At 44.2% G+C, this 24815-nt stretch overlaps 2 protein-coding genes across 6 annotated transcripts in view; one reads left to right on the forward strand and one right to left on the reverse strand.

Moving 5' to 3' along the window:
• Nucleotides 1–20088, forward strand: LOC118373202 (UBX domain-containing protein 1-B-like). 4 transcript variants are annotated; one of them, XM_035759299.2, is made up of 12 exons: nt 7899–7946; nt 8380–8480; nt 10383–10473; nt 11383–11606; nt 11837–12079; nt 12349–12447; nt 14977–15170; nt 15289–15463; nt 15754–15910; nt 16350–16503; nt 17688–17799; nt 17993–20088. In XM_035759299.2, exons 3-12 carry the CDS (start codon nt 10385–10387, stop codon nt 18172–18174), a joined length of 1629 nt encoding a protein of 542 aa, XP_035615192.2. In that variant the 5' UTR covers nt 7899–7946; nt 8380–8480; nt 10383–10384; the 3' UTR covers nt 18175–20088. The 4 variants fall into 4 exon arrangements, with proteins under 4 accessions (XP_052361396.1, XP_052361400.1, XP_035615192.2 ...); XM_035759292.2 differs by having other exon boundaries at nt 7905–7946; nt 10380–10473; XM_052505436.1 differs by lacking the exons at nt 11837–12079; nt 12349–12447; nt 14977–15170; ... (3 more) ...; nt 17688–17799; nt 17993–20088 and adding exons at nt 1–326; nt 2550–2656; nt 2799–2953; nt 4148–4305; nt 4536–4703 and having other exon boundaries at nt 7484–7946; nt 10380–10473; nt 11383–11600.
• The window catches only part of LOC118373227 (ATP-binding cassette sub-family F member 2), a 10958-nt gene continuing 6136 nt past the window's right edge, over nt 19994–24815 (reverse strand). For both annotated transcript variants that reach the window (XM_035759317.2, XM_052505428.1), the window contains 8 exons: nt 24305–24400; nt 23936–24055; nt 23647–23736; nt 23441–23551; nt 23288–23350; nt 21533–21661; nt 20986–21189; nt 19994–20569 (listed from right to left, as the gene is read on the reverse strand). In XM_035759317.2, coding sequence (XP_035615210.1) covers nt 20453–20569; nt 20986–21189; nt 21533–21661; nt 23288–23350; nt 23441–23551; nt 23647–23736; nt 23936–24055; nt 24305–24400 — 930 coding nt within the window. In that variant the 3' untranslated portion in view covers nt 19994–20452. The remainder of the gene's footprint in view (nt 20570–20985; nt 21190–21532; nt 21662–23287; nt 23351–23440; nt 23552–23646; nt 23737–23935; nt 24056–24304; nt 24401–24815) is intronic.

Genomic DNA, 24815 nt, shown 5'->3' on the forward strand with positions numbered 1-24815 from the left:
AAGCGGTACCACAAGCTGCTGGTCATATGGTGTGGATTATCATTTGCTGACTGTTTTGTCTGAGTACACATTGCTACAAACAGTTATATTGATATTGAGACGAAATGTTCAAACGTGTGTGTAGTCTGTGTAAACATTTTTTTATTTTGGAATAACTGTGGTTTCCGGGGCGTTTCCTACTGTCTGTCAGCAGTTTTGATAGGTTCAAATCGCGTTCTGTAATGTAGCCATTGGCTCTGGCTACTAATCTTTCCTTGACATGCAAGCCAACAACAGGGCACAGCTAGCTAGTGCAAAGAACCACTGAAAGTATGGATTCCACTCCGGTAAGTTGCAAATAGCCAACTGGCTTAATACTTTCACTTCTAAAGAGTAACAGTTATTACTTAGATAAGTTGGTACAGTAGTAACTAACAGTTAGCTAGCTAATTGGATAACGTTAGCTAGCTATGCTAGCTATTGTACCTAGCACATTCTCCATTGTAAATTCCCGTAGCAGTAGTTGGCTTGCTAAAATGACAGTAAGCTGGCTAGCTACCGGTAGTTATCTGCATTACGATACAAATGGCCCTGTTTAGGTTATAGAATGAGCTCAAGTAAAATACCCGGACATTGATCATTTCCTTGAAGAAGTGGAGTTCAGAGTGATCATCATGTCACGTCGAAGTTTCTAACCTAGAGTAGAGGTCCTAGACTATAGCAAAGATTTTTTGTAACTAAACCAAGATTGACCACAGACTGTCGTTTACAATAGGAATAAATTAGTCAAAGTGGGCAAAGCCAAGCACGAGCTACCGATATCCTATTGGCGCGATCTAGTAGCATCTGCATATTTCCATCAGGGAACACCTCCTCTGTGAAGTGCGCGTGTGCAATAACTCATTTCCGTTGCACTCGGGAAAAAAAAACTTTTGGAAAGGGTAAAGTCCACTCGGTTCATATCAGATTGTAGTTTTAGGAATCGAAAACTGTATTGATCCGTTGTCAATTTAGCCTACATTTCACTGATCTTTAAAAAAAAAGTGTGTCCAAGGCAGCTGTCAATGATCAAGATTAGGCTGCTTTTCATATATATATATATATTTTATGGCGGTTTGAGCGCGGGTAGGCACTAGTAATGTCTGCAGTTTTCGATTTGGCTAAATACATATCTTTGCCAAAATTCGTAATCTTTCCCATGTCTTATTCGACTAGTAGTTGTTCTGAAATGTTTATTGCTTGCTTACATTTTACTCCCTCTGTTTAATATAACACACACACATTGATTTTTAATTTCGGTTGACTATCGGGAAGTTTCTTCTATAGAATGTGTTTGACTCTGATGTGTGCCACAGAAAGTACTTAACTCTAGTGACACAATTAAAGGAATTAGAAGGGCCGTTTTCTTGCCTGTCGAAATTCTCCCACCCCCCTACTATTTTAGGACTGCAAGGCCTGGCACACTTCAGAATCATTTTGGTAGCTCATGTTGACCAGTACCACGGAAAGTATTTGACTCTAGCCACAAAATTAAGGAAATTAGAAGGGGGGTGAATTTTGGCAGGCAAGAAAATGGCCTTACTGAAATACCCCCCCACCTTCTAATTTCTTTAATTTTGTCACTAGAGTCAAGTACTTTCTGTGGCACACATCAGTCAAATACTTTCCATAGAACAAACTTCCCGTCAGGATAGGCAACTGAAATGAATAATCAATGTTAGTGTGTTATATTAAACAAAGGGAGTAAAATGTAGGCAAACAAACATTTCAGAACTACTAGTCGAATAAGACATAGGAGAGATTACGAATTTTGGAAAATATATTTATAGACTAATACAAACCGAAAACTGCAGACATTACTAGTGCCTCCACCGCAATCAAAGAACACTAATAAAATATGCTTTCTGCTACTAAGATCAGTGAAATGTAGGCTAAACTGACAACGGAGTGAAGAGCAGAAATCTCAACTAGCAAGCAAGTCACAGCAATGAAGAATTGAGTGCGTGCTCGTTCACGCGAAGGGGGGTTTGGCACAACACCGGCCAGTGGGCTTCCTCTCATGAGTGGAAATGCCAAGCAGATGCTTCACATTTATACATCTGAGGAAATATCTGTCTCATTGTTCTATCTGTGATTATAGTTTATTAATTGGCACTGGAAGTACAATACAGCTAGCTAGATACCAACTAAGCTAGCCAGCTAGTTGAAAATACATATTCAATTTTTGTGCTTTATCAGACCTAGAAAACAAGCTTGTATGACAACACAGCATTTCCCTATAAGGATAAATCTCAAGGCTAGCTCACTTCAGTCAGCTGCTGTCTTTGGTCAAACTTGCACTTTGTCGAGCCAAACAATCACTCCATTCATCAGTCACACTTCATTCGTGCATTATTGACTGAGATTGATTGACTTTGTAGGGCATCATCTGATTGTCCTGCTCGAAGACACCAGGGGCACCCTTTGCCCAGCCCCTTTTGTGTTCGGTCAAGAGTGCGGTTTGTGTATAGGCCCGCCTTTTGTTATGACATTTCCTGTTTGTCTCACACCCCCATGGCCTTGTGTTGCAGACTATCGGAGAGTTGTTCCATACCCTGTGTGAGATGGGCTTCAGTGAGGAGCAGATCCAGTCTGCCGTGCAGGCAGGACACTTCTCTGTGCCTGATGCAGCTGAGTGGTGAGTCCTCCTAAACCATAACCCTTAAATGGACAGGCAAGGAACTATTTTTTCCAATGTCAAGACCGGTGTCGTCAATAACTGAACTGGTCAAATGGTTGTTGCTTTTTCACCCATCTTTTTTTCTATGTGTTTACGGCAGGCTTTTACAAGGTGAAAATCTGAGGCACAAGCTGGTCAAAAATCCACCCCAGCCAGTTTCAACGGCATTTGCTGCATTCAACCCTCCCAAAGATGCAGGGAGCTCTTGCCCCCCAAGCACATCACACTCACAGACATCGCCCAATGACAGTAGAGGTGTGACACACCATTATGATATTTCATCAGGCATTTGTTTTCCATGGTTGATTGCATACTGTAATGTAATGGTCCATTGTCTAATTGTGCACAATTGACCACTTGTGGTGTCTTTTATCCATTTTGTACAAATCAGGTAACGGTCTTGTAAAACTTGGAACAGCGAGTGGCTTTGCCTTGTTTCCAGCTGCATATACAGGGGAACTGTGTACAGGACAGGACATAAGGCAGTAAATTAAATTATCCAAGCTTTTTGTTACCAAGCTAATCTCCCTCCCTCCAAAATCTACCAATAATGCTTATTTGTTATAACATAGTGATGACATTGATTACATTTCAGTATATGATGTCATAGTGGTGCATTTGATGTATTGCCATCTTGCTCATGGAGGAGTTTTTGGAAACATCGCATGTGTAGTTTTAGCTACTCTAGGAAGTGACTTTGCAGGCTAATTTATTGCTGCCCCCCTTCTCATTTAGTATCTCAAGTTGAAGGCCAACTGGGGTAGTGTAGGCTGGTGGTAGTAACTCAATTTTCATTCTTCTTTTGTGTGTGATTTTAAAATAATCGGTTCAAGGACATGCATGTGGTGTGATAGTACCAATAATTGCGTCTATGATTGTGTAAAAAAATATGTAAATATTTACACGAATACTGACCTCGAAGATTGCCGTTTTCCCATTCACCATAATGTGAATCTTACTTTCTGGAAACAGCCTCCAGTACTGCGTTCGACCTTGAACTACTTTGTGACTTCAATGAGTGGGGGCAGTGGCGTCAGGTAGGCTAGTGGTTAGAGAGTTGGGACAGGAAGCGAAAGGTTACTTGTTTGAATCCCAAGGTGGAACAATCTGAGTATGGCAGTTAACCCCCACAATAACTGCTCTCCGGGTGCCGATTATGTGGATGTTGATTAAGGCAGCCCCCGCACCTCTGATTCAGAGGTTTAAATGAGGAAGGCACATTTAGGTTGAATGCATTCAGTTGAGTAACTGACTAGGTATCTATCCCCTTTCCCAGTCGTTCTCCCCTGCCTCAGACACGTTCCTCGTTTGAAATTGTAGCCTTAAATATATATTACTTAACTGAAGTTTTGGGGAAAAACGTCAACCTACTCTGGGCATAGCATAGTAGCTAGTTATTTGACTCTTTATTTCAGCAGTGACCGTTCTGTTTCTAATGTGTGTCTGAAGGCCCCTCTTTAGTCCTGGGACCCCCGCAACCCACCAGCCCATCCACAGACACCCCACCGTTGGAGTCCCGTATCAGGCAGGACAAGAGTGACTTTCAGGAGCAGCAGAGGATGCGTGTGGCCAACGAGGCCAGGAACGAGAGGAGGCAGAAGAAACAGGTCAGCAGCACCTGCCTGATGGATCAGCTGAAACACACTGAGCACACACACACCCAGCATAGCCACAGGGTTTTCAACATGCTAGTCTAACATACTGCAGTGCATATTGCCTTGTGACACAATTTACACTGAAGATTGGTTTATTCAAATGATTGAGACTCTATATTCAGCCCTTTTGCAAAAAAGTCACACTCAGACATGGCATTCCTGTGACGTGTGTGTTACCTCAGGAGCGTGAGCTGGTGCTGAAGCGTATTGCTGAGGACCGGAGGAGTTTACAGGAGAAGAAGACCCAGCCGAGCGCCTCCACTGAGACCACGTCCCCCCCTGGCAGCAGCCAAGGCCAGAGGCTGGGGGGTACGGTCCAGACTAGTATAGACAACAACTGCATCCTCATGGTGAGACTGAGCCCTCTGGCAATGTTTACATGCAGTGCCTTCAGAAAGTATTCACACCCCTTGACTTTTTGTTGTTACAGCCTGAATTTAGAATGGATTAAATTGAGACTTTCTTTGTCACTGGCCTACACACAATACCCCATAACGTCAGTTTTTTTATTTGTTGAAATTTCTACAAATTTAATTAAAAGAAAAGCTGAAATTTCTTTGAGTCAATAAGTATTCAACCCCTTTGCTATGGCAAGCTTAAATAAGTTCAGGCGTACAAATGTGCTTAATAAGTTACACGGACTGTAATAATAGTGTTTAACGTGATTTTTGAATGACTACCTCATCTCTGTACCCCAAACATACAATTATCTGTATGTAAGGTCCCTTAGTCGAGCATTGAATTTCAAATGTAGATTCAACCAAAAATAGGTTTTCCAATGCCTCGCAAAGAAGGGAACCTATTGGTAGATGGATTTTTTTTAAAAGCAGACATTAAATATAACTTTGAGAATGGTGAAGTTGTTAATTACCCAGTAACTACAAAGATACAGGTGTCCTTCCTAACTCGGTTGACAGAGCGGAAGGAAACTAACTGCTCAGGGATTTCACCATGAAGCCAATGGTGACTTTAAAACAGTTACAGAGTTTAATGGCTGTGATAGAACTGAGGATGGATCAACAACATTGTAGTTACTTCACAATACTAGCCTAATTGACAGAATGAAAAGGAAGCCTGTACAGAATAAAAATATTCCAAATCATACATCCTGTTTGAAATAAGGCACTAACGTAATACTACAAACAATGTGGCCAAGCAATTCACTCTTTGTCCTGAATGCAAAGTGTTATGTTTGGGGCAAATACAAAACATTAGTATTACCACTCTCCATATTTTCAAACATAGTCGTGACTGCATGATGTTATTGGTATGCTTGTAATTGTTAAGGACTGGGGAATTTTTCAGGATAAAAATGGAATGAAGCTAAGCACAGGCAAAATCCTATAGGAAAACCTGGTTCAGTATGCTTTCCATCAGACGCTGGGAGATTAATTCACCTTTCATCAGTACAATAACCTTAAACACAAGGCCAAATCTACACTGGAGTTACTTACCAAGAAGACAGCGAATGTTCTTGAGTGTTCAAGTTACAGTTTCGACTTAAATCTACTCAAATCTATGGCAAGACCCGAAAATGGTTGTCTAGCAATGATCAACAACCAATTTGACAGAGCTTGAAGAATTTTGAAAATAATATTGGGCAAATGTTCACAATCCAGGTGTGGAAAGCTCTTGGCGACTTACCCAGTGAGGAAAAAGTGAGTGAGGAAAAAAAGATATCCAAAAACATGTTTTCACTTTGTCGTTATGGGGTATTGTGTGTAGATGGTGAGAAGAGAAATGTAATTAATTTTTTTTGTTTTTTTTTATAACAAAATGTGGAGTAAGTCAAGTGGGTATGAATATTTTATGAAGCCACTGTATTCCTAGCAGCATAGGCAGTGATCTAAAGTGTGACCATTTTGGTTGCATATGCTCCTAAATATTTTGCTCTACGACCAGTGCGCTTCACTGTACTGTTGTTCCGAGTGACTATTTTCATCATGATATGCATAGAAAATAATGGAAATCTATGTTTTCAAAAGCATGTGAGTGTCGTGTTCATATTTCACAACCTCCGCAGGCTTTTGGATTTGCCTGAAGTCAATTGCCTAATGTCAGTCAATAGCAAAATAACGCACTTATTGATTTAAGCTTACATTATAGCATGCTAAATGTTTCTGATATGTGATAAATGAACAAACGAATAGATGAGCTGCACCTCCACGTATTTTCCCAGCCAGAGGTCAATTAACCAAAAATATGGAGATTTTGATTTTTTAAAAATCACATTGATTCATTACCAGACAAGTCACAGGATTTTGGTTTGGAGAAGCCTAGGCTATTATGCGAGTGAAGAGGAAAATAATCCACTGACGTTAGGCTACATAACATGCTTGCAACATTTTCTGATCAGTCCTGCTAATAGATGAGCAACCTAGAAAAATGTATCCAGTCTATTTAGACAGACAATGTCCACATTATTCTCACATATTTTTAGAATGTAAGAATAATTTGAATATCAACGCATTGGCAAGGCCTAAAAATTGTATTATTTTTAGTGTTAATGCCCTATTTAGTGGTTCTATATTAGGCCCTATATGTACAATGATTAACAATTGTATAACATTGAGGTCCTTGAAAATTAAAATGAAGTGCTGGAGTTATGGGTCAATTTGCATATATTCACTTTTATTCCTCTTAAGTGCACATGTGGAACTGCATGAAAATACATGTGTAAATGTTGATCCCTTTGTCACACATTGGCTCCATTATTTATAGAAATAACCTGTTAAACAATGTAGAAGCCTAATATTCCCCCAATGACAGGTTTTTGTATCAACATTTTAGCTTTTTATAATAAACAAATGTTTTACAGGGTTCCATATTAGTTTTTATGGTACAACATGTGCTTCAGAAGTAGCTAGAATACACATAGACCCAATACAGGTTATATCTCAATCAATTAAAAACATCTTCTTTTCTGGTGCTCCTTAATACCGGTGATACCAAAATGTGTTGTATTCATTTAGAGCCCTGAGCATAGGTAGACTTCTGTCTCGATTGTTGACTTGAGAGCACCCCTATTAGTTGATTGAAGAGGCGTGCATGAAATGTGTAGCCTAGTTAGATGGAGACTGAGGTGGTATGTTTATAATGGAGGTTTCACCCTCTGTGTCTCTCCCTGTAGATCCGGCTACCCTCTGGGGAGTCCATGCGGGAGCGCTTCCCTGCCGACGCCCCTCTGCGCAGCGTGATGGAGCACATCTCCGGGCGCTACCCTTCTCTGGCCTCCTTTTCCCTCCTCCAGGGGTTCCCACGGAAACGCTTTGGGGAGGCGGAGCTGGCTTGCTCCCTGCGCTCCCTGGGCCTCACACCCAACGCCGCCCTCTGTATCCAGACCACGCCCCCAGAGACACCCCAGGATCCGGCCAGCCCAGCTGATCGCCTCTTATTGGGTCAGGAGGAGGTGGTAGTTGCACTCCCTGTGCTTCCCCAGCCACAGCAGCCCCAGATACCAGAGCTGGAGGAGGAAGGGATGGAGGATCCTGCTCTGCCCCCACCTCTGCCTCACCAGCTGTGGGAAGAAGCAGTGGGCTACGCAGGCATCCCTGGTGTTGGCCCCCCAATGACCGGACCTTCTCACTCCTGGGGTAAGATCCACGTCTGGCGTATGAAGCCGCACATTCACAATGTATTTGATACATTTTCAAATATCAAAGTTGATGACTTGTTGGGTGTTTTACCTTCAGAAATGTATTTTCTTGGAGTATAAATGTAACGCTGTTTAATTGCCTTACTCACACAGGCTATTGCATTATGGATCCATTAGTTTGAGGCATCACTTTGTGAAGACACCATAACACCATTACAGGCACTAAGTTTCATTCAGGTATTCTCTGGGTCAGCTGAATGTGAATTGTTCACCCCGGGCACAGTTTCTCCTAGGTACAGATCTAGGATCAGCTTCCTCTCCCCTATCCTAACCTTAACCGTAAGTGGGAACAATGTGAAACTGACCCAAGATCAGCGTCTAGGTACCACTTCATCCTACTCCAAAGTGTTCATGCAGTATTTCCCTGACAGGACGGGGCCAGAAGCTGAATCCTGGTGATGCAGAGGAGGCTGCCAGCTCAGACGATGAAGAGATGCCAGAGGGGGTAGAGAGCCGCACTTCCTCCTCAATGGTACTACAACCTCTGTTTGGAATTTTATTTTATCCTTCCTTCCATTTTCTCTCTGTGTCTCTCCCTGGTTTTTCCTCTGAACACCTTGTTCTTTACAGTCCAATAAAGATGGGCCCTCTCTCTGTGTCAGTGGTTAGACAAATGGCTTTGAAACTTGATGAGCACTGCAGCCCCATTTGCAGTAGGATTTAACCTACTGTCCCCTGGGAATATAGTTTTTTTTTTTTTACGCCAGGTTACTACAGAAGTAGTTGAAGTGAACCAGTGTGTGTAGAAATCCATTGAACTAACCTGCCATGGCTGCGGTCAGGATAGTGAGCCAACTGGCCCAGTGATGGTGTTTGATATCTCCTCACTGACCATGAGAAAGCTGCTTTGATTGGGAAATAGCAGATGAATGCGCCCGACTTTCCAGCTTATGCAAGTTTGCGCTGCACTCACTCGTGCCAAAATAAGTCAGTTTCTCTGAGTATTCAAGCTCTGAGGTACAGACAGTAATCCAAGTGTTACACTTCGTGTGAAGCTCATTGCCGGGGATTCTTTTTACAGCCAAAGAGGAAGCTAAAACTGAAGAAGAGGAACATTGTGATTAGAGAGAGCGATGTTGTTGATGAGAGGCATGTGATAAGTCTCAGACATGCATTCAGATGGTTAAATATCTTGGATATTTGTCTGAAATACACTATATATACAAAGTATGTGGACATCCCTTCAAATTAGTGGATTTGGCTATTTCAGCCACACCCGTTGCTGACAGGTGTATAAAATCGAGCACACAACCTTGCAATCTCCATAGATGAACATTGGCAGTAAAATTGCCTTATTGAGGAGCTCAGTGACTTTTAACGTGGCATGTGCTGTTATTGTGAAGTGGAAACCTCTAGGAGCAACAATGGCTCAGCCGCGAGGTGGTAGGCCACACAAGCTCACAGAACGTGACTGCCGGGTGCTGAAGCGTGTAGTGCGTAACAATCGCCTGTCCTCAGTTGCAACGCTCACTACTGAGTTTCAAACTGCCTCTGGAAGCACTTCAGCACAATAACTGTTTGTCAGGAGCTTCATGAAATGGGTTTCCATGGCCGAGCAGCCGCACACAAGCCTAAGGTCACCATGCGCAATGCCAAGCGTTGGCTGGAGTGGTGTAAAGCACCATTGAACTCAGGAGCAGTGGAAATGCGTTCTCTGGAGTAATGAATCACGCTTCATCATCTGGCAGTCCGACGGACAAATCTGGGTTTGGCGAATGCCAGGAGAACGCTACCTGGCCCAATGCATAGTGCCAACTGTAAGGTTTGGTGGAGGAGGAATAATGGTCTAGGGCTGTTTTTCATGGTTCGGGCGAGGCCTCTTAGTTGCAGTGAAGGGAATCTTAACGCGACAGCATACAATGACATTCAGACGATTATGTGCATCCAACTTTGTGGCAACAGTTTGGGGAAGGCCCTTCCCTGTTTCAACATGACAATGCCCCTGTGCACAAAGCGAGGTCCATACAGAAATGGTTTGTTGAGATCGGTGTGGAAGAATGTGACTGGCCTGCACAGAAACCCTGACCTCAACCCCATCAAAAACCTTTGGGATAAGTTGGAACGCCGACTGCGAGCCAGGCCTAATCGCCCAACATCAGTGCCTGACCTGACTAAGGCTCTTGTGGCTGAATGGAAGCAAGACCCTGCAGCAATGTTCCAACATCTAGTGGAAAGCCTTCCCAGAAGAGTGGAGGCTGTTATAGCAGAAAACGGGGGACCAACTCCGCATTAATGCCCATGATTTTGGAATGAGATGTTCGACGAGTCCGCATACTTTTGGTCATGTAGTGTAATTCAAGATGTATGGCTTCTAGAATGAATACAGATTTAAATTGAGTATCCTAAAGGCCTAAGCTATGGTTAACCCCAGCAGGTATGCCCCGATTACCCTTCTTCCCAGAGAACCGGCTGCGTGGAGGGCTGGAGCCCAGACACCACTGGCCAGACCAGGGCAACAGACTTAGGTGAGTGCCCAGCCTAAACCTAGCCTATATCATGACCATGCCCTCCACTTTAAAGCAATGTCTTTTTTTGTAACGTGATTTCAATTTCATTTAACATTTGATACTGTCCAGGATCTAAACTCAGCGGAAAAAAAGAAACGTCCCCTTTTCAGGACATTGTCTTTCACAGATAATTCGTAAAAATCCAAATATCTTCACAGATATTCATTGTGAAGGGTTTTAACACTGTTTCCCCAACCATAAACAATTAATGAACATGCACCTGTGTAACTTGTTCAGTTTGTCTGTTGTTGAATATTATGTTCATGCAAATATTTACGCATGTTAAGTTTGCTGAAAATAAACGCAGTTGACAGTGAGAGGACCTTTTATTTTTTTTTGCTGAGTTTATAACCCTAAGCAGAACTTACATCCTAAAAAATATTTGTAGGATTATTCAAATTGAAATGAAATGTAATAGGTAACTCTGTTGAAAGTGGATTCTTTTTCAATGTTTAGTTCTGATCAGCACTGCAACACCTTTATTATTAACTTGTTGAATGTGTAGAAGTGTGCCAGTCTGCTAATGGTCAAACATAAGAGGTGACTTGATGTGTTGTCATGCAAACTTCAGACTTGGCATGTAGCCTTGATGGCATGCAGCCTGAGAAGGGGCTCAGGACCAAAACTTGCTCTGTAAATACATGAATTTTGAATGCAGCAGAGTTCTCGACATTATAGCCAGAGTGTGAACTTGCACACTCCCCGTCATTGATTTAAAGCGTTGGATTGGTGTAAGCATTGGCTTGGAGTAAGTTTCCACCATTGTTAAATCCATGACGGGAAGTGTGCACAAGGGTGGAGAATCGGGAAGCTTTTCTTATCTTTAATCAGTTGACTAGATGTCACACATGGTTGTGTCTCTCCCAGGGAGGGGGTGGCAGAGGACCCAGCAGTGGAGCCAGAAGAGGCTGCAGGTTGTGTGGTGCCGGGGGCAGCGGGCCAGGCTGCAGTAGAGCGCCTCCAGAGAGCTGCCCAGGATGACCCCCAGGCCACTCAGGGTCACCCATCCCCACCCAAGAAACCCTTCAGGACGCCCAGCGTCCCCTCTCTCTGTGCAATGGCCACCCGGGCCACAGTCAACCTCATGACAGGTCAGAGAACAACTTTAATGTCCAACACTGTTATTTGCACACAAATAAAGGTTGAAAGGCCTCACTTCTTGCCGACTGTTTTTCCAACCATCTCAGAAATTGTCAGAATTGTACATACATTGGTTGTGGTTTATTGCAATTGTGTAAAAAATTAAAGATCACAGAAATTCATGTCTGGAAAGCTGCATAAACAACTTCTTTCTTTCTCTCCTTCGTTCCTCCTCTCTCAGCTCCCAGCATGCAGTACAGCAGCAGTCTGTCGTGTCTGACCCCTGAACTGGCCGAGCTCCTGCTCAGTCACATGTCCCGCGAGAGGCTCCTTCGCCCGCGCACCCTGGAACTCTTTTTCGGCTGCCCGATGCAGAAGTTTGTCCTCAACTGCTACCCGTACTCCACCAACGAGCTGCTCCGGCAGCTACGGGCCTTCACTGCACTGAAGCACCTGAGCCTGGTCAACTCTCCTCTCATCACAGGTATACCTTTACCATGACAGCATTTGTGCTCACTGAGTATGCGTCCCAAATGGCAACCTATTCCATATAAAGTGCACTACTTTTGACCAGAGCCCTATTTCAACACTATTATCAGCGCCATTTGAATGTCAAGTTAAGAAAGAAAGTTACAAAAATAAAGGAATATAGATGCATTGGTAAGCTATCACTTTAAGCATGTGACTGGTTATCTTTGCAGCTTGTGGCTATGATAGTGATGGTTGCTATCTCTTTGTCTTCCCGTTGTCCAGACACAGGCCTCTCTGTGCTGTGCAGCCTACTGAAACTGCAGCACCTGAACCTGGCCTCATGTAGCAAGCTAACAGACTCCTGTCTGCAACACATCACAGGTGAGGTTCTTCTCTAATTCTGGGTTGTATTCACTAGGCACCAAACAAAAGAAAACTGACTGAAACAGGAAGGGACTATACCTGAACTTGCCCAATATGTAACGTTTGTTTTGGTTTTCTGTTGTAAAACGTTTTGCTATGGTGTGCACTAATAAATATGACCCTGGCTACAGCATAGAATGGCTGTGGATGAATTAAGTTAATGCTTGGTAAGCAGTCTTGTGAATATACAGTGCATTCAGAAAGTATTCAGACCCCTTAAATGTTTCCACATTTTGTTATGTTACAGCCTTATTCTAAATGGATTAAAACAATTATAATCCTCATCAATCTGCACACAATACCCTATAATGACAAAGCAAAAACAGGTTTTTAGACATTTTTGCACATTTTATAAAAAATCTAAAACTGAAATATCACATTTACATAAGTATTCAGACCCTTTACTCAGTACTTTGTTAAAGCACCTTTGGCAGAGATTAGTCTCGAGTCTTCTTGGGTATGACACTACAAGCTTGGCACACCTGTATTTGGGTAGTTTCTCCCATTCTTCTCTGCAGATCCTCTCAAGCTCTGTCAGGTTGGATGAGAAGTGGCGCTGCACAGCTATTTTCTCTCCAGAGATGTTAGATCGGGTTTAAGTCCGGGCTCTGGCTGGGCCACTCAAGAACATTCAGAGACTTGTCCGGAAGCCACTCCTGCCTTGTCTTGGCTGTGTTCTTAGGGTCGTTGTCCTGTTGGAAGGTGAACCTTTGCCCCAGTCTGAGGTCCTGAGAGCTCTGGAGCAGGTTTTCATCAAGGATCTCGCTGTACTGTGCTCCGTTCATCTTTCCCTCGATCCTGACTTGTCTCCCAGTCCTTGCTGCTGAAAAACATCCCCACAGTATGATGCTGCTGCCACCACCATGCTTCACCCTTTGGGATGGTGCCAGGTTTCCTCCAGACGTGACGCTTGGCATTCAGGCCAAAGAATTCAATCTTGGTTTCATCAGAGGAGGAGTGTTTATATATATATTTTTCTTCTAAAACCCTATTTTCATTTTGCCATTATGGGGTATTGTGTGTAGATTGATGAGAATAACAAATATATATCAATTTTAGAATAAGGCTGTAATGTAACAAAATGTGTTAAAGGGAAGGGGCCTGAATAGTTTCCGAATGCACTGTAGGTCAGAAGACCTTGAAAAAGAAAGGGGTAACTTTGTAAAGCTGAAGCCTGCTATGACTCCTTGCAAGAACACTAGGTCAAGCCTTTTAAACCGATTTTTAAAGGTTAAAAATTGAAAACAGGAATACCTTATTTGCGTAAGTATTCAGACCCTTTGCTATGAGACTCAAAATTGAGCTCAGGCGCATCCTGTTTCCATGAATCATCCTTGATATGTTTCTACAACTTGATTGGAGTCCACCTGTGGTAAATTCAATTGATTGGACATGGTTTGGAAAGAGACACACCTGTCTATATAAGGTCCCAAGTTGACAGTGCATGTCAGAGCAAAAACCAAGCCATGAAGTCTAAGTAACTGTCCGTAGAGCTCCGAGACATGATTGTGTCGAGGCACAGATCTGGGGAAGGGTACCACATTTTTTTGCAGCATTGAAGGGCCCCAAGAACACAGTGGCCACCATTATTCTTAAATGGAAGAAGTTTGGAACCACCAAGACTCTTCCTAGAGCTGGCCGCCCAGCTAAACTGAGCAACGGGGGGGACTAGGTCAGGGAGGTGACCGAGAACCAGATGGTCAATCTGACAGCGCTCTAGAGTTCCTCTGTGGAGACAGGAGAACCTTCCAGAAGGACAACCATCTCTGCAGCAGTCCACTAACTGGCCTTTATGGTAGAGTGGCCAGACAGAAGCCACTCCTCAGTAAAAGGCACATGACAGCCTGCTTGGGTTTTGCCAAAAGGCACCTAAAGGACTCTCAGACCATGAGAAACAAGATTCTCTGGTCTGATGAAACCAAGATTGATTGGCCTGAATGCCAAGCGACACGTCTGGAGGAAACCTGGCACCATCCCTACAGTGAAGCATGGTGGTGGCAGCATCGTGCTGTGGGGATGTTTTTCAGTGGTAGGGACCAGGAGACTAGTCAGGATCGAGGGAAAGATGAACGGAGCAAAGTACAGAGAGATGTGCCAAGCTTGTAACGTCATACTTAAGAAGACTCAAGGCTGTAATCGCTGCCAAAGGTGCTTCAACAAAGTAGGGTCTGAATACTTATGCAAATGTTATACTTAATTTGCTAACATTTCCCAAAAATTATGGGATATTGTGTGTAGATTGATGAGGGGGGAAAAGCTATTTAATCAATTTTAGAATAAGACTGTAACGTAACAAAATGTGGAAAAAGTCAAGGGGTCTGAATACTTTCCGAAAGCATAATATGGTAATAAGAGTGGCGCTTCAACTTGGTAAAAATAATTGAAATCATAATTACGGATAAATGTGTCAACCATTTCACCAACTTGAAAGGAGGACTAAGATAAAAAAATAAAAAAATCTCACTCCGTATCCTTTGTGTCTGAAAGGCTTGAAGAGCCTGTCTTTCCTGTCGCTAGACCAGACCAAAGTAAGCGATGTAGGGATGGTGCTGTACCTGCAGTCTGCTCCTTCGACACTCACCCAGCTTAGTCTGAACCAGACCTCTATCACGGAGGCCACCCTGGCAGCGCTGCCCGCCTGTGTGCCCCAGCTACGACTGCTCAGCATCAAACACACTAAGGTAGCTCACTCTTGCGCTCCTACAAGCACACAAACATGACAACATACCCAACCACAATATCCTGAGCCCATTTTGAGATTTAGGTCTACTTTGACCCCCTTCCTCCCTCGTCTGTCAGGTGAGTGACGTGTCGGCCCTGGCTGAGCTTCCCAGCCTGCAGACCCTCTACCTGGACGGCACGGCGGTGAGGGAGGGCTCTCTGGAGCACCTGGCCACCCACTCCGCCCTCTCTGCCCTCAGCGTGGCTGGCATCTCCGTCGCTGATGGCAACAACATTCTCCAGATCATCTCAGGTGAGCTGCACATTGTATGTGTGTGTACAGCAGGAGTACTCACATCTGAGAGAAAGAGAGGGAGGGAGACTGTGTACAGCAGGAGTTTTCAAATCAGGGCCTCGAGGTCTGCAGTACTGCTGTTTGATTGACTTAAAGTAATTGATTTTCCAGAGTCCATTCTCCCTGTTTTCTCAGGTTCCTGATTCGAGGGGAAGATTTCTGCAGATGTTAATGTTGTGTATGGCTCACAGTATATAGTTCAATGTGTTTACTAAAGTACTACGTCTGTTTTGGCTTGTTCATCCCAGGTCTCCGGCTGACCCAGCTGACCCTGCCTGGACGCCACTCGGTGACGGACGCCGGCCTGGCCTTCCTCTCCAGACTGTCCCTGCTGTCCGAGCTGGACCTAACTGACTACACATACGTCACCGACCAGGGGGTCACCCAGCTGGCTACCATGACCAGGTCGGCTCACTCTCTCATAACTATTATCCTCTCCTGGTGTCAATATACATGCTCGTCATGATAGACTGGCACTCAGTGGTCACCAACCTCTGTCTTGTGGAGCTATACAATGATTTCAACTAATCATTTAGACTAACTGGTTGTGTTCGTGGTGAGCTGGAACAAAGATCTGCACACTATTGCTCACATGGACTAGAATTGGTGGTCACTGCTCTAGTTGATTCACCAGAGTCCTCCAGTGTTGACATTGCAGTGAATGAAGAAATGCTGGGCCGTATTCATTAGGGACCAAACCGAAGAAAACGGACTGAAACACAGAGGGACTACCTGAATTACCTGTTCAATAACAAACGCTAAGTTTTCTGTTGCAAAACGTTTTGCTACGGTGAGCACTAATGTATACGACCCTGATAGAAATGTCCCCCTCTCCTGTCTCCAGGCTGAAAAGGCTGTCACTCAGCAACACGCAGGTGACGGACGCCGGGCTGCCCTCCCTGCGCTGTCTGCAGGAGCTGCTGGAGCTGTGTCTGGACCGCACGGCCGTCACCAGCCGAGGAGTGGCCGCCCTCGTCACCGGTCTGCCACACCTGCAGGTACGGAGCACGCATGAAACCCCAAAGACAACTATTGTGTCAGTGGATAGAACTCTGCAAATAAGTTATAGGTCAGCTAGGGCGCTAACAGTGCTCCGTTGTAAAAGTTTGTTGAAGCTGCACGGCCAGGTACGACTCCCAACACCATCATTAAGTTTGCCGATGACACAACAGTGTCATGATCAACGACGAGACAGCCTATAGGGAGGAGGTCAGAGACCTGGCAGTGTGGTGCCAGGACAACAACCTCTCCCTCAACATGATCAAGACAAAGGAGATGATTGTGGACTACAGGAAAAGAAGGACTGAGCACACCCCCATTCTCATCGACAGGACTGTAGTGGAGCAGGTTGAGCGCTTCAAGTTCCTTGGTGTCCACATCACCAACAAACTAACATGGTCCAAGCACACCAAGACAATCGTGAAGAGGGCACAACAAAATCTATTCCCCCTCAGGAAAAGATTTGGCATGGATCCTCAAAAGGTTTTACAGCTGCACTATCAAGAGCATCTGGTTGCATCACTGCCTGGTAGGGCAACTGCTCGGCCTCCGACCGTAAGACACTACAAAGGTTAGTGCGTACGGCCCAGTACATCACTGGGGCCAAGCTTTCTGCCATCCAGGACCTCTATACCAGGCGGTGTCAGAGGAAGGCCCTAAAAATTGTCAAAGACTCCAGCCACCACCATAGACTGTTCTCTCTGCTACCGCACGGCACCGGAGCGTCATGTCTAGGTCCAAGATGCTTCTTAACAGCTTCTACCCCCAAGCCATAAGACTCCTGAACATCTAATCAAATGGCTACCCAGACTATTTGCATTCCCCCCCTCTCTATCTTTTACACCGCTGCTACTCTGTTATTATCTACGCATAGTCACTTTAATAACTCTACCTACATGTACATATTACCTCAATTCCCTCGACTAACTGGTGCCCCCACACATTGACTCGGTATCGGTACCCCCCTATATATAGCCTCGCTATTGTTATTTTACTGCTACTCTTTAATTACTTGTTCCTTTTATTTCTTATTTTTTAACTGCATTGTTGGTTAGGGGCTTGTAAGTAAGCATTTCACTGTAAGGTCTACACCTGTTGTATTCGGCGCATGTGACTAATAAAATGATTGATTTGATGCTATTATTAGCAGTAGTTGCATTGATGTTGTGGCTTTATGTTCCAGGTATTAAGCTTGGCCAGTACTCAGGTGGGCGACACGGTCGTGAGGAGAGGTCTGGTCCACTGTGTTCAGCTCTTCAAGCTCAACCTGAGCCGGACACGCATCACTGACCACGGTAAGATCCCATCATACAGTTGAATAAAGGGCGCACTTGGCCCAAAATAGTCAACTGGACGGTCATTGCAAAAATAGGACATGAGCTCTCTAATACATCTCTATAGGTCCCACTCATTATCTTGCAACACTTCCATGGAAGTATTTAAAGGTGAAAACCTAATATACCTTCTTTTTGTGTCCATTTCCCTCAGGACTGAAGTTCCTGAAGTGCATGTGTCTGACCCAGGTGAACCTGGACGGCTCGGGCGTGACCCTATCGGGCATCGCCAATCTGATTGCCTCCTGTCCCCACATCACCAGCATCAGGGCCAGCAACCCGCGAGCCATCCCCCCTGACCAGGTCTCCGACGACAACGACGGTGACAATCAGTAGGGGGATGAGTAGTGACCCCGCCCAGCCCTTTCTGATGAGGCTTGGGTCAGCTAGCTAGTAGCTTCCGCTGTGCTCGGCGGTATCAGCCCCATGTTTCTGCATCCAGCTGACAGGTTCAGCGTAGTCTAGGTGAAGAGAAACCCAGCTCTAACTGCACTGCTTCAACAGCGGCTAGTGACACTACTCGCTCAATCACAAGTCCACCATACTAGCTGTCGAAACCTTAGAAGGGTGCCTTCTTGTGCTTCTAAAGGTCTTGATGGGAGCCCTGCTCCCTGTAGTTAATCACAACCACCATTAAAGTTATTACGATGAAGTCTCACATAAGTGTGCTATGTTGATCCCGGTGTCGGTTTCAGTTGTCCCTAAACGCAGATTCAGTTTTGCATTTCTCCCGCTAATGGTTGAGTGTAGGATTGGGGAGGGATAGCTGATCCTTGATCTGTACCTTAAGGGAAACTTTACTCCAGAATGTAGATCCCCCTGGGCCTGGCAGAGGTATAGTAGTATGCATGATGTCCAATCTACATAAAGCAAAGGAACTATGATTAAGAATTGATCAGGGATATAACCTTCATATATCACAGCATGTTTTCACCCAGATTTTTCCGCCTGAATTCTCTAATGAATCAGTTAACACTACTGAGGTCCAACATTTACTTACTTCCTGTATTGTCAAAAAAACAAATGTTGGGGGTGGTTCAAGCTAAGGCAGGTTCTATCTACAGTTGAAGTAGGAAGCTTACATACGCCTCAGCCAACTACATTTAAACTCAGTTTTTCACAATTCCTGAAATTTAATCCTAGTAGAAATTCCCTGTTTTAGGTCAGTTAGGATCACCACTTTATTTTAAGAATGTGAAATATCAGAATAATAGTAGAGGGATTTATTTCAGCTTTTATTTCATCACATTCCCAGTGGGTCAGAAGTTTACATACACTCAATTAGTATTTGGTAGCATTGCCTTAAACCATTTAAACTTAGGTCAAACGTTGTTTCGGGTAAACTTCCACAAGCTTCACACAAAAAGTTGGGTGAATTTTGGCCCATTCCTCCTGACAGAGCTGGGGTAACGGAGTCAGGTTTGTAGGCCTCCTTGCTCGCCCACAGATTTTCTATAGGATTGAGGTCATGGCTTTGTGATGGCCACTCCAATATGCTGGAGACGACTTTGTTGTCCTTAAGTAATTTTGCCACAACTTTGGAAGTATGCTTAGGATCATTGTCCATTTGGAAGACCAATTTGCGAGCAAGCTTCAACTTCCTGACTGATGACTCAAATGATGTCAATTAGCCTATCATTTTCTGGATTTTCCCAAGCTGTTTAAAGGCAGTCAACTTCTGACCCGCTGGCATTGTGATACAATGAAATAATCTGTCTGTAAACATTACTTCTCATGCACAGAGTAGATGTCCTAACCGACTTGCCAAAACTATAGTTTGTTAACAAGACATTTGTGGAGTGGTTGGAAAACGAGTTTTAATGACTACAAGTGTACTAACATTTGATTAGCCAGCAACTGGAAAGCTAAGCATTGGTGGTTGTGGAGAGGTTGATTTCTCAAAGCAAATAGTGGGCCATGATATGGGTTGCATAATGAGTGGTTGGGTTCAGCAGGAATCCAAAGCATCTCCGTTCATAATGAATTTAGTTTTGCTTCTCATGTTATGTTTACACAGATGTAAAATAGTTTATTTTCTCAATGTTTTAGATAAGTGCACTGTATTCCCTACAATGTCAAAAGAAAATGCAGAATTAAAAGCTGCATTTTGGAAGATGTATTTGTTCAAAGAGCCCAAAATATGAGACAGTAAATATTCAATTGTCAATTCAGTAATTTATTCAGACAAATCGTTATTGCAATACGTTAAATAAAAATAAAGGCATAATTAATGCTCTTCTGCACAAATGACCTTCAAGCTGCTGCATTCATTTTCGGCTGTTACACTTATTAGAAAAAATAACTTTTTCTATGATGATGGCAGTGATATGGAATACGTTCCATAATGCACTTTTCGGTGAATCAGCCAATCCGAGTGCAGCCTGAGCTGGAGGCGGGTGGGTGTAGGGTGAAGTTACCCTTAGAGGCTGACTTTGGGTCAGTTTAGCATTTTCCCCACTAATGTTTAGGATTTGGGGAGGGAAGCTGATCGTAGATCTGTACCTGGAGGAAACCCCCCCCCCGGAACATTGAGGACTACTCTTTCACCACACGAGCACTTTGGAGGCCAAATCCATTATGGTGATTGGGTTTACTGGCTCAGATTGCAGGGGCTCTAGATGTCATGTGCTTGCTTGTCTATCTTCGATTTCAAGTGTTCCTTGTATGACAGGATGTCCCTATTCCATTTGGTGATGGTTTGCTTCTCACATACCCAGATCTCCTCAGCCACCTGAAAAAACAAAACAAATTGTTGTCACAACTCACTGAACAAACCTCAATTGAAAACATGTTCCCTTTCTCTCCATATTGTATCTCGGAAACCCAAGACCTTGATTAGGTTCTGGGGAAGATTTATGAGAAGTTACTGGCGAAGTCTACACCCCCCTAAAAGGAAACTCTCAGCCAAAGCATGGGCAAAAGAATCCCCTCTCTTTCTGAAATTCAAAATCTTGCGAAATCTTGATTTGTACAAATGATCACGTCGTCGCATCACACAGTCTGTTGCCAGACGCTACGATGCCATCCTATGTTACATGTGTCTGTCCATGAGAGATTATCCATATTGTAACTACCTAGCAGGGTCTAAGACTTAATTGATGTGAAGTATGGATGTGGGACCGGTCAGGGAGCATATAATGGTGGTACCTGCTGGATGAGTCTGAAGTCGTGGCTGACCAGCATCATGCCACCCTCGTAGTCATTGATGGCATCAGCCAGGGCGTCAATGGTCTCGATGTCCAGGTGATTGGTGGGCTCGTCCAGGAAGAGCATGTGGGGGTTCTGCCAGGCCAGCCAGGCGAAGCACACCCGGCACTTCTGGCCATCCGACAGGTTCCTGATCGGACTCACCTAGGGGAGAGGACAGAGTAAGGACCATGAAGGAGTGCAAGTGCTTCCATGCTCTTGAACTATCATCGTTACATCAAATTCGACCATTAAGTACCCACCAGAATACACCACAGGTTAACGCTACAATGATTGTGGAGGATTAAAAGACATGGTTTGAGAGGAACAGGTATTCCGAACAAACACGGGAAAAGCTTTCAAAGTCACTAATTCCTGTACTATTAATGACGACGATACAATCATGCCAAAGTCACTTCAAATGGTGTTTCTATACCAGGTGACCAATCTGATTTGGTCAATGCTTCTCCAGTGGATCCTGGGCCCGGACCGAGCTCTGCGGCCTCACCTGTTGTTTTCCTGTGAGGCCGTAGCGGCCGATGATCTTCCTCATCTCCTCCTTCTCCTTGATCTCTGGGTAGCACTTCATCATGTACTCCAGAGGAGACAGGTCCAGCTCCAGCTGCTCTGTCAGATGCTGCAGATAACACCATATAGGTATATTAGATACATTCAGATGTACTTTAACAAGCGTACGTGCTGACCCAGTACAGGCGTGAAGGACAAAGGCCTTTAGGTCTTCGGCTGCGGTCGGACAGAGACACACGAACACACTTGAAATCGACCTATTGTCTGTTTTTGGTCTAAAAAGTAAAAGTATTTAACACCAGCTTCATACATAAAAATGCGGATATAGTGGGATTTTAGACGGACAATCTCTGTTGTCTATCATCTGACAAACGATAACTCCCATTTGAAAAACCATTGACTCAATCCCACATTTTCGGACACAAAATCCCAGTGTAAGCACCCATACATGCTGACCACACCGCCAGCATTGCGTGCATGAGCGTTGCAAAATAAATAAATGTTACTCAATTTCATCCAAATTGCTCGTGAGCATCTGCTTACCCAGGAGCTAAAATATAATTTTTGACGTTTGATTCCCCGCCTCTCCCATCTCATTGGTTTTTAGGATGACTGAAAGATGAACTGAGGTCCACACCAGTCAAAGTTGGTGGCCAACCGCCATGTAAAGTCCACAGAAGAATAAGAAGGCTGAAGGAGAAGAGATTACTAGAAACTAACTGGGTTTCCCCTTTTATCTGTGGATGAATTGTTGGAGAACAATTTTATGTGACTCAAAATGGGTCAAAATTCTACAAAGATCCAGAAAAAAAAGACCTTGAGCATTTCAGGTAAGATAACCGAATATTTATATCCCAGGACAAATTAGCTAGCTAAATGTCCATGAATGTTTCATGTTTCAACCTGTCCCCAAATGAATATATACAGAACAAAAATAAAACGCAACATGCAACAAAGATTTTACTGAGTTACAGTTCATAGAAGGAAATCAGTCAATTGAAAAATTAATTCTGCCCTAATCTATGGATTTAACATGACTGGGCAGCCCTGCCAGTTGTGAGGCCGGTTTTGGGATTGGTAGAGAAATGAACATTCAATGCTCTGGTGGACATTTCTGCAGCCTGTATGCCAATTGCAAGCTCCCTCAACTTGAGACATCTGTGGCGTTGAGATACTAAACTGCACATTTTAGTGGCCATTTATTGTCCCCAGCACAAGGTGCACCTGTAATGATTGTTTAATCAGCTTTTTGATTATGCCACACCTGTCGGGTGGATGGATTATCTTGGCAAAGGAGAAATGCTCACTAACAGGGATGTCAACAAATTTGTGCACAGAATTTTAGAGAAATTAGCTTTTGTCCGTATGGAAAATTTCTGGGAACTTTTTATTTCAGCTCATGAAAAAGCGACTAACCCTTTACATTTTGCGCTTATTTTTTTTGTTCAGTCTTGTTGGTTCAGAGTTCATTTTGATACTTTAACCTGCGTGTCCTGATCGCGTCTGTGGATGGACAAACTCAACACGCGGACGGCACTCGCGTGCACGGTCTAGTCAGCATATTATCCTCAAGCAGGTTTATGTCTCTCCAACCGAGCTATGGCGAGTTAAAGCATCCATGCATCAAATTCTGTTTATTTAAGCCTGTCAATCAAAACCCAGCAACCAGCATGGGATGGCTGTCTGAGAACCACCAGGCAATGTGTTATGTTCCTACTTCCTTTCTCCTTCCTACCTGGTGATATCGGCCAATCTTCACGTGAGAATGTTTCCTGATCATTCCGTCAGTGGGGAGCAGCTGGAGAGAAGGAAAGAGGTTTTACGGTATATGCCATACTGTCATTACGAGATCGTAAAACAAAGAGTTGACTTAAGGGGCACCACCTACCTCTCCCATCAGGAGTTTGAGGAGTGTGGACTTCCCTGCTCCGTTGGGCCCCACCAGAGCCACTCGTGTGTCCAGGTCAATGCCAAACTCCAGGTTCTTGTATATGTGTGGCTGGAGGAGGAATAGGCAGATTAGTGAATGAGGACGGAACACAAGAAACGAGCTCTGAGACTCCAATAAAAACCCGCTCATTGCTACATACTGACCTGGTTGTCACTGTATTTGAAGCTAACGTTCTGAACCATGATAACAGGAGGGGGGATCTTTCCACAGGAAGGAAAATAAAACGAGAGTGTCTATGAGAGGGAGAGAGATGATTACCACGACTGCAACACTAAAATTAGCCAAATTAGCGTGCACCTATTATTTATTCCTAAGAGTAGGCACTACTTGTTCAAGAGTAAACCGTGGATGGCTTTAGAAAGCAATGGATGTGATTCAGTCCAGTACATTTAATATATTGCATCCACACAAATGTTTCAGTGAGCCTCTTGCCTTGTCATCTACCACACGTTCAGTCAGCCCTGAGGCCACCATCTTCTGCAGCGTCTTCTCTTTGCTCTGGGCCTGTCGTGCCAGCTTGGCCGAGCCGTGACCAAACCTGGCAATGTAATTCTACACAGCGGGTAGAGAGAGACGGCATCGGAGTAAAGCATCATACCATTTTTAGCCTGGTTCCCACGGTTGGTGCCTTTTGTCAACTCCGTTGCTGTCCTTGACACTCATTTGGCATGATGATGAGTGTCAAGGATAGCACAAACAGACCTGGGACTTAGGCGATCATACTTTTACAGTACAGGGGAATAATATTTCCATGTGGGGTAGTATTAGTACTCTGCACTGTCACAATGTGGCGTCGTCTACCTTCATGTGTGAGATCTGGTCCTGTTCCCAGTTGAAGCGTTTCATCTGGTTCTCTTCCAGCTCCTCCCTGGTCTTCACATACTGGTCATAGTTACCCTTTCATTTGAAAAATAGAATCTGCACGGTCATCCCACACCATTTGGTGAAGGCAACGGACACACAGTCTCGCATGCATAATTAGCAACAGGCCATAAACCCCCCCCTTCTCCTCCCTAAGGTGTTACGGTGTGATGAGATCACAGATGGCTGTGTCTGTCCAGGACATTCTAGTGCAGGGTTTCTCAAACTGGGTCCTGGGCACAAGAGGTTGGCGGCACCTTAATTGGGGAGAACAGGCTGGTGGTAATGTCTGGAGCGGAATCAGTGTAATGGTATTAAATATGTCAAACACATGGTTTGACGCCATTCCATTTGCACCGTTCCAGACAGTATTATGAGCCGTTCTCCCCTCAGCAGCCTCCACTGGTCCTGCCGCCCGGTGTGTGTTTTGGTTTTTGCTCTAGCATTGCAC

This window comes from Oncorhynchus keta, chromosome 4 (assembly GCF_023373465.1).
Source record: "Oncorhynchus keta strain PuntledgeMale-10-30-2019 chromosome 4, Oket_V2, whole genome shotgun sequence".
NCBI lineage: Eukaryota > Metazoa > Chordata > Actinopteri > Salmoniformes > Salmonidae > Oncorhynchus > Oncorhynchus keta.

Bases quoted from the DNA above. Each gene is read 5' to 3' on its own strand.
- LOC118373202 (XM_035759299.2), top strand. From the start codon at position 10,385: ATGCCCCGATTACCCTTCTTCCCAGAGAACCGGCTGCGTGGAGGGCTG. The intron at 11,607-11,836 runs GTCAGAGAACAA...CTCCTCTCTCAG, and splicing joins CACAGTCAACCTCATGACAG to CTCCCAGCATGCAGTACAGC. The intron at 17,800-17,992 runs GTAAGATCCCAT...CATTTCCCTCAG, and splicing joins GACACGCATCACTGACCACG to GACTGAAGTTCCTGAAGTGC.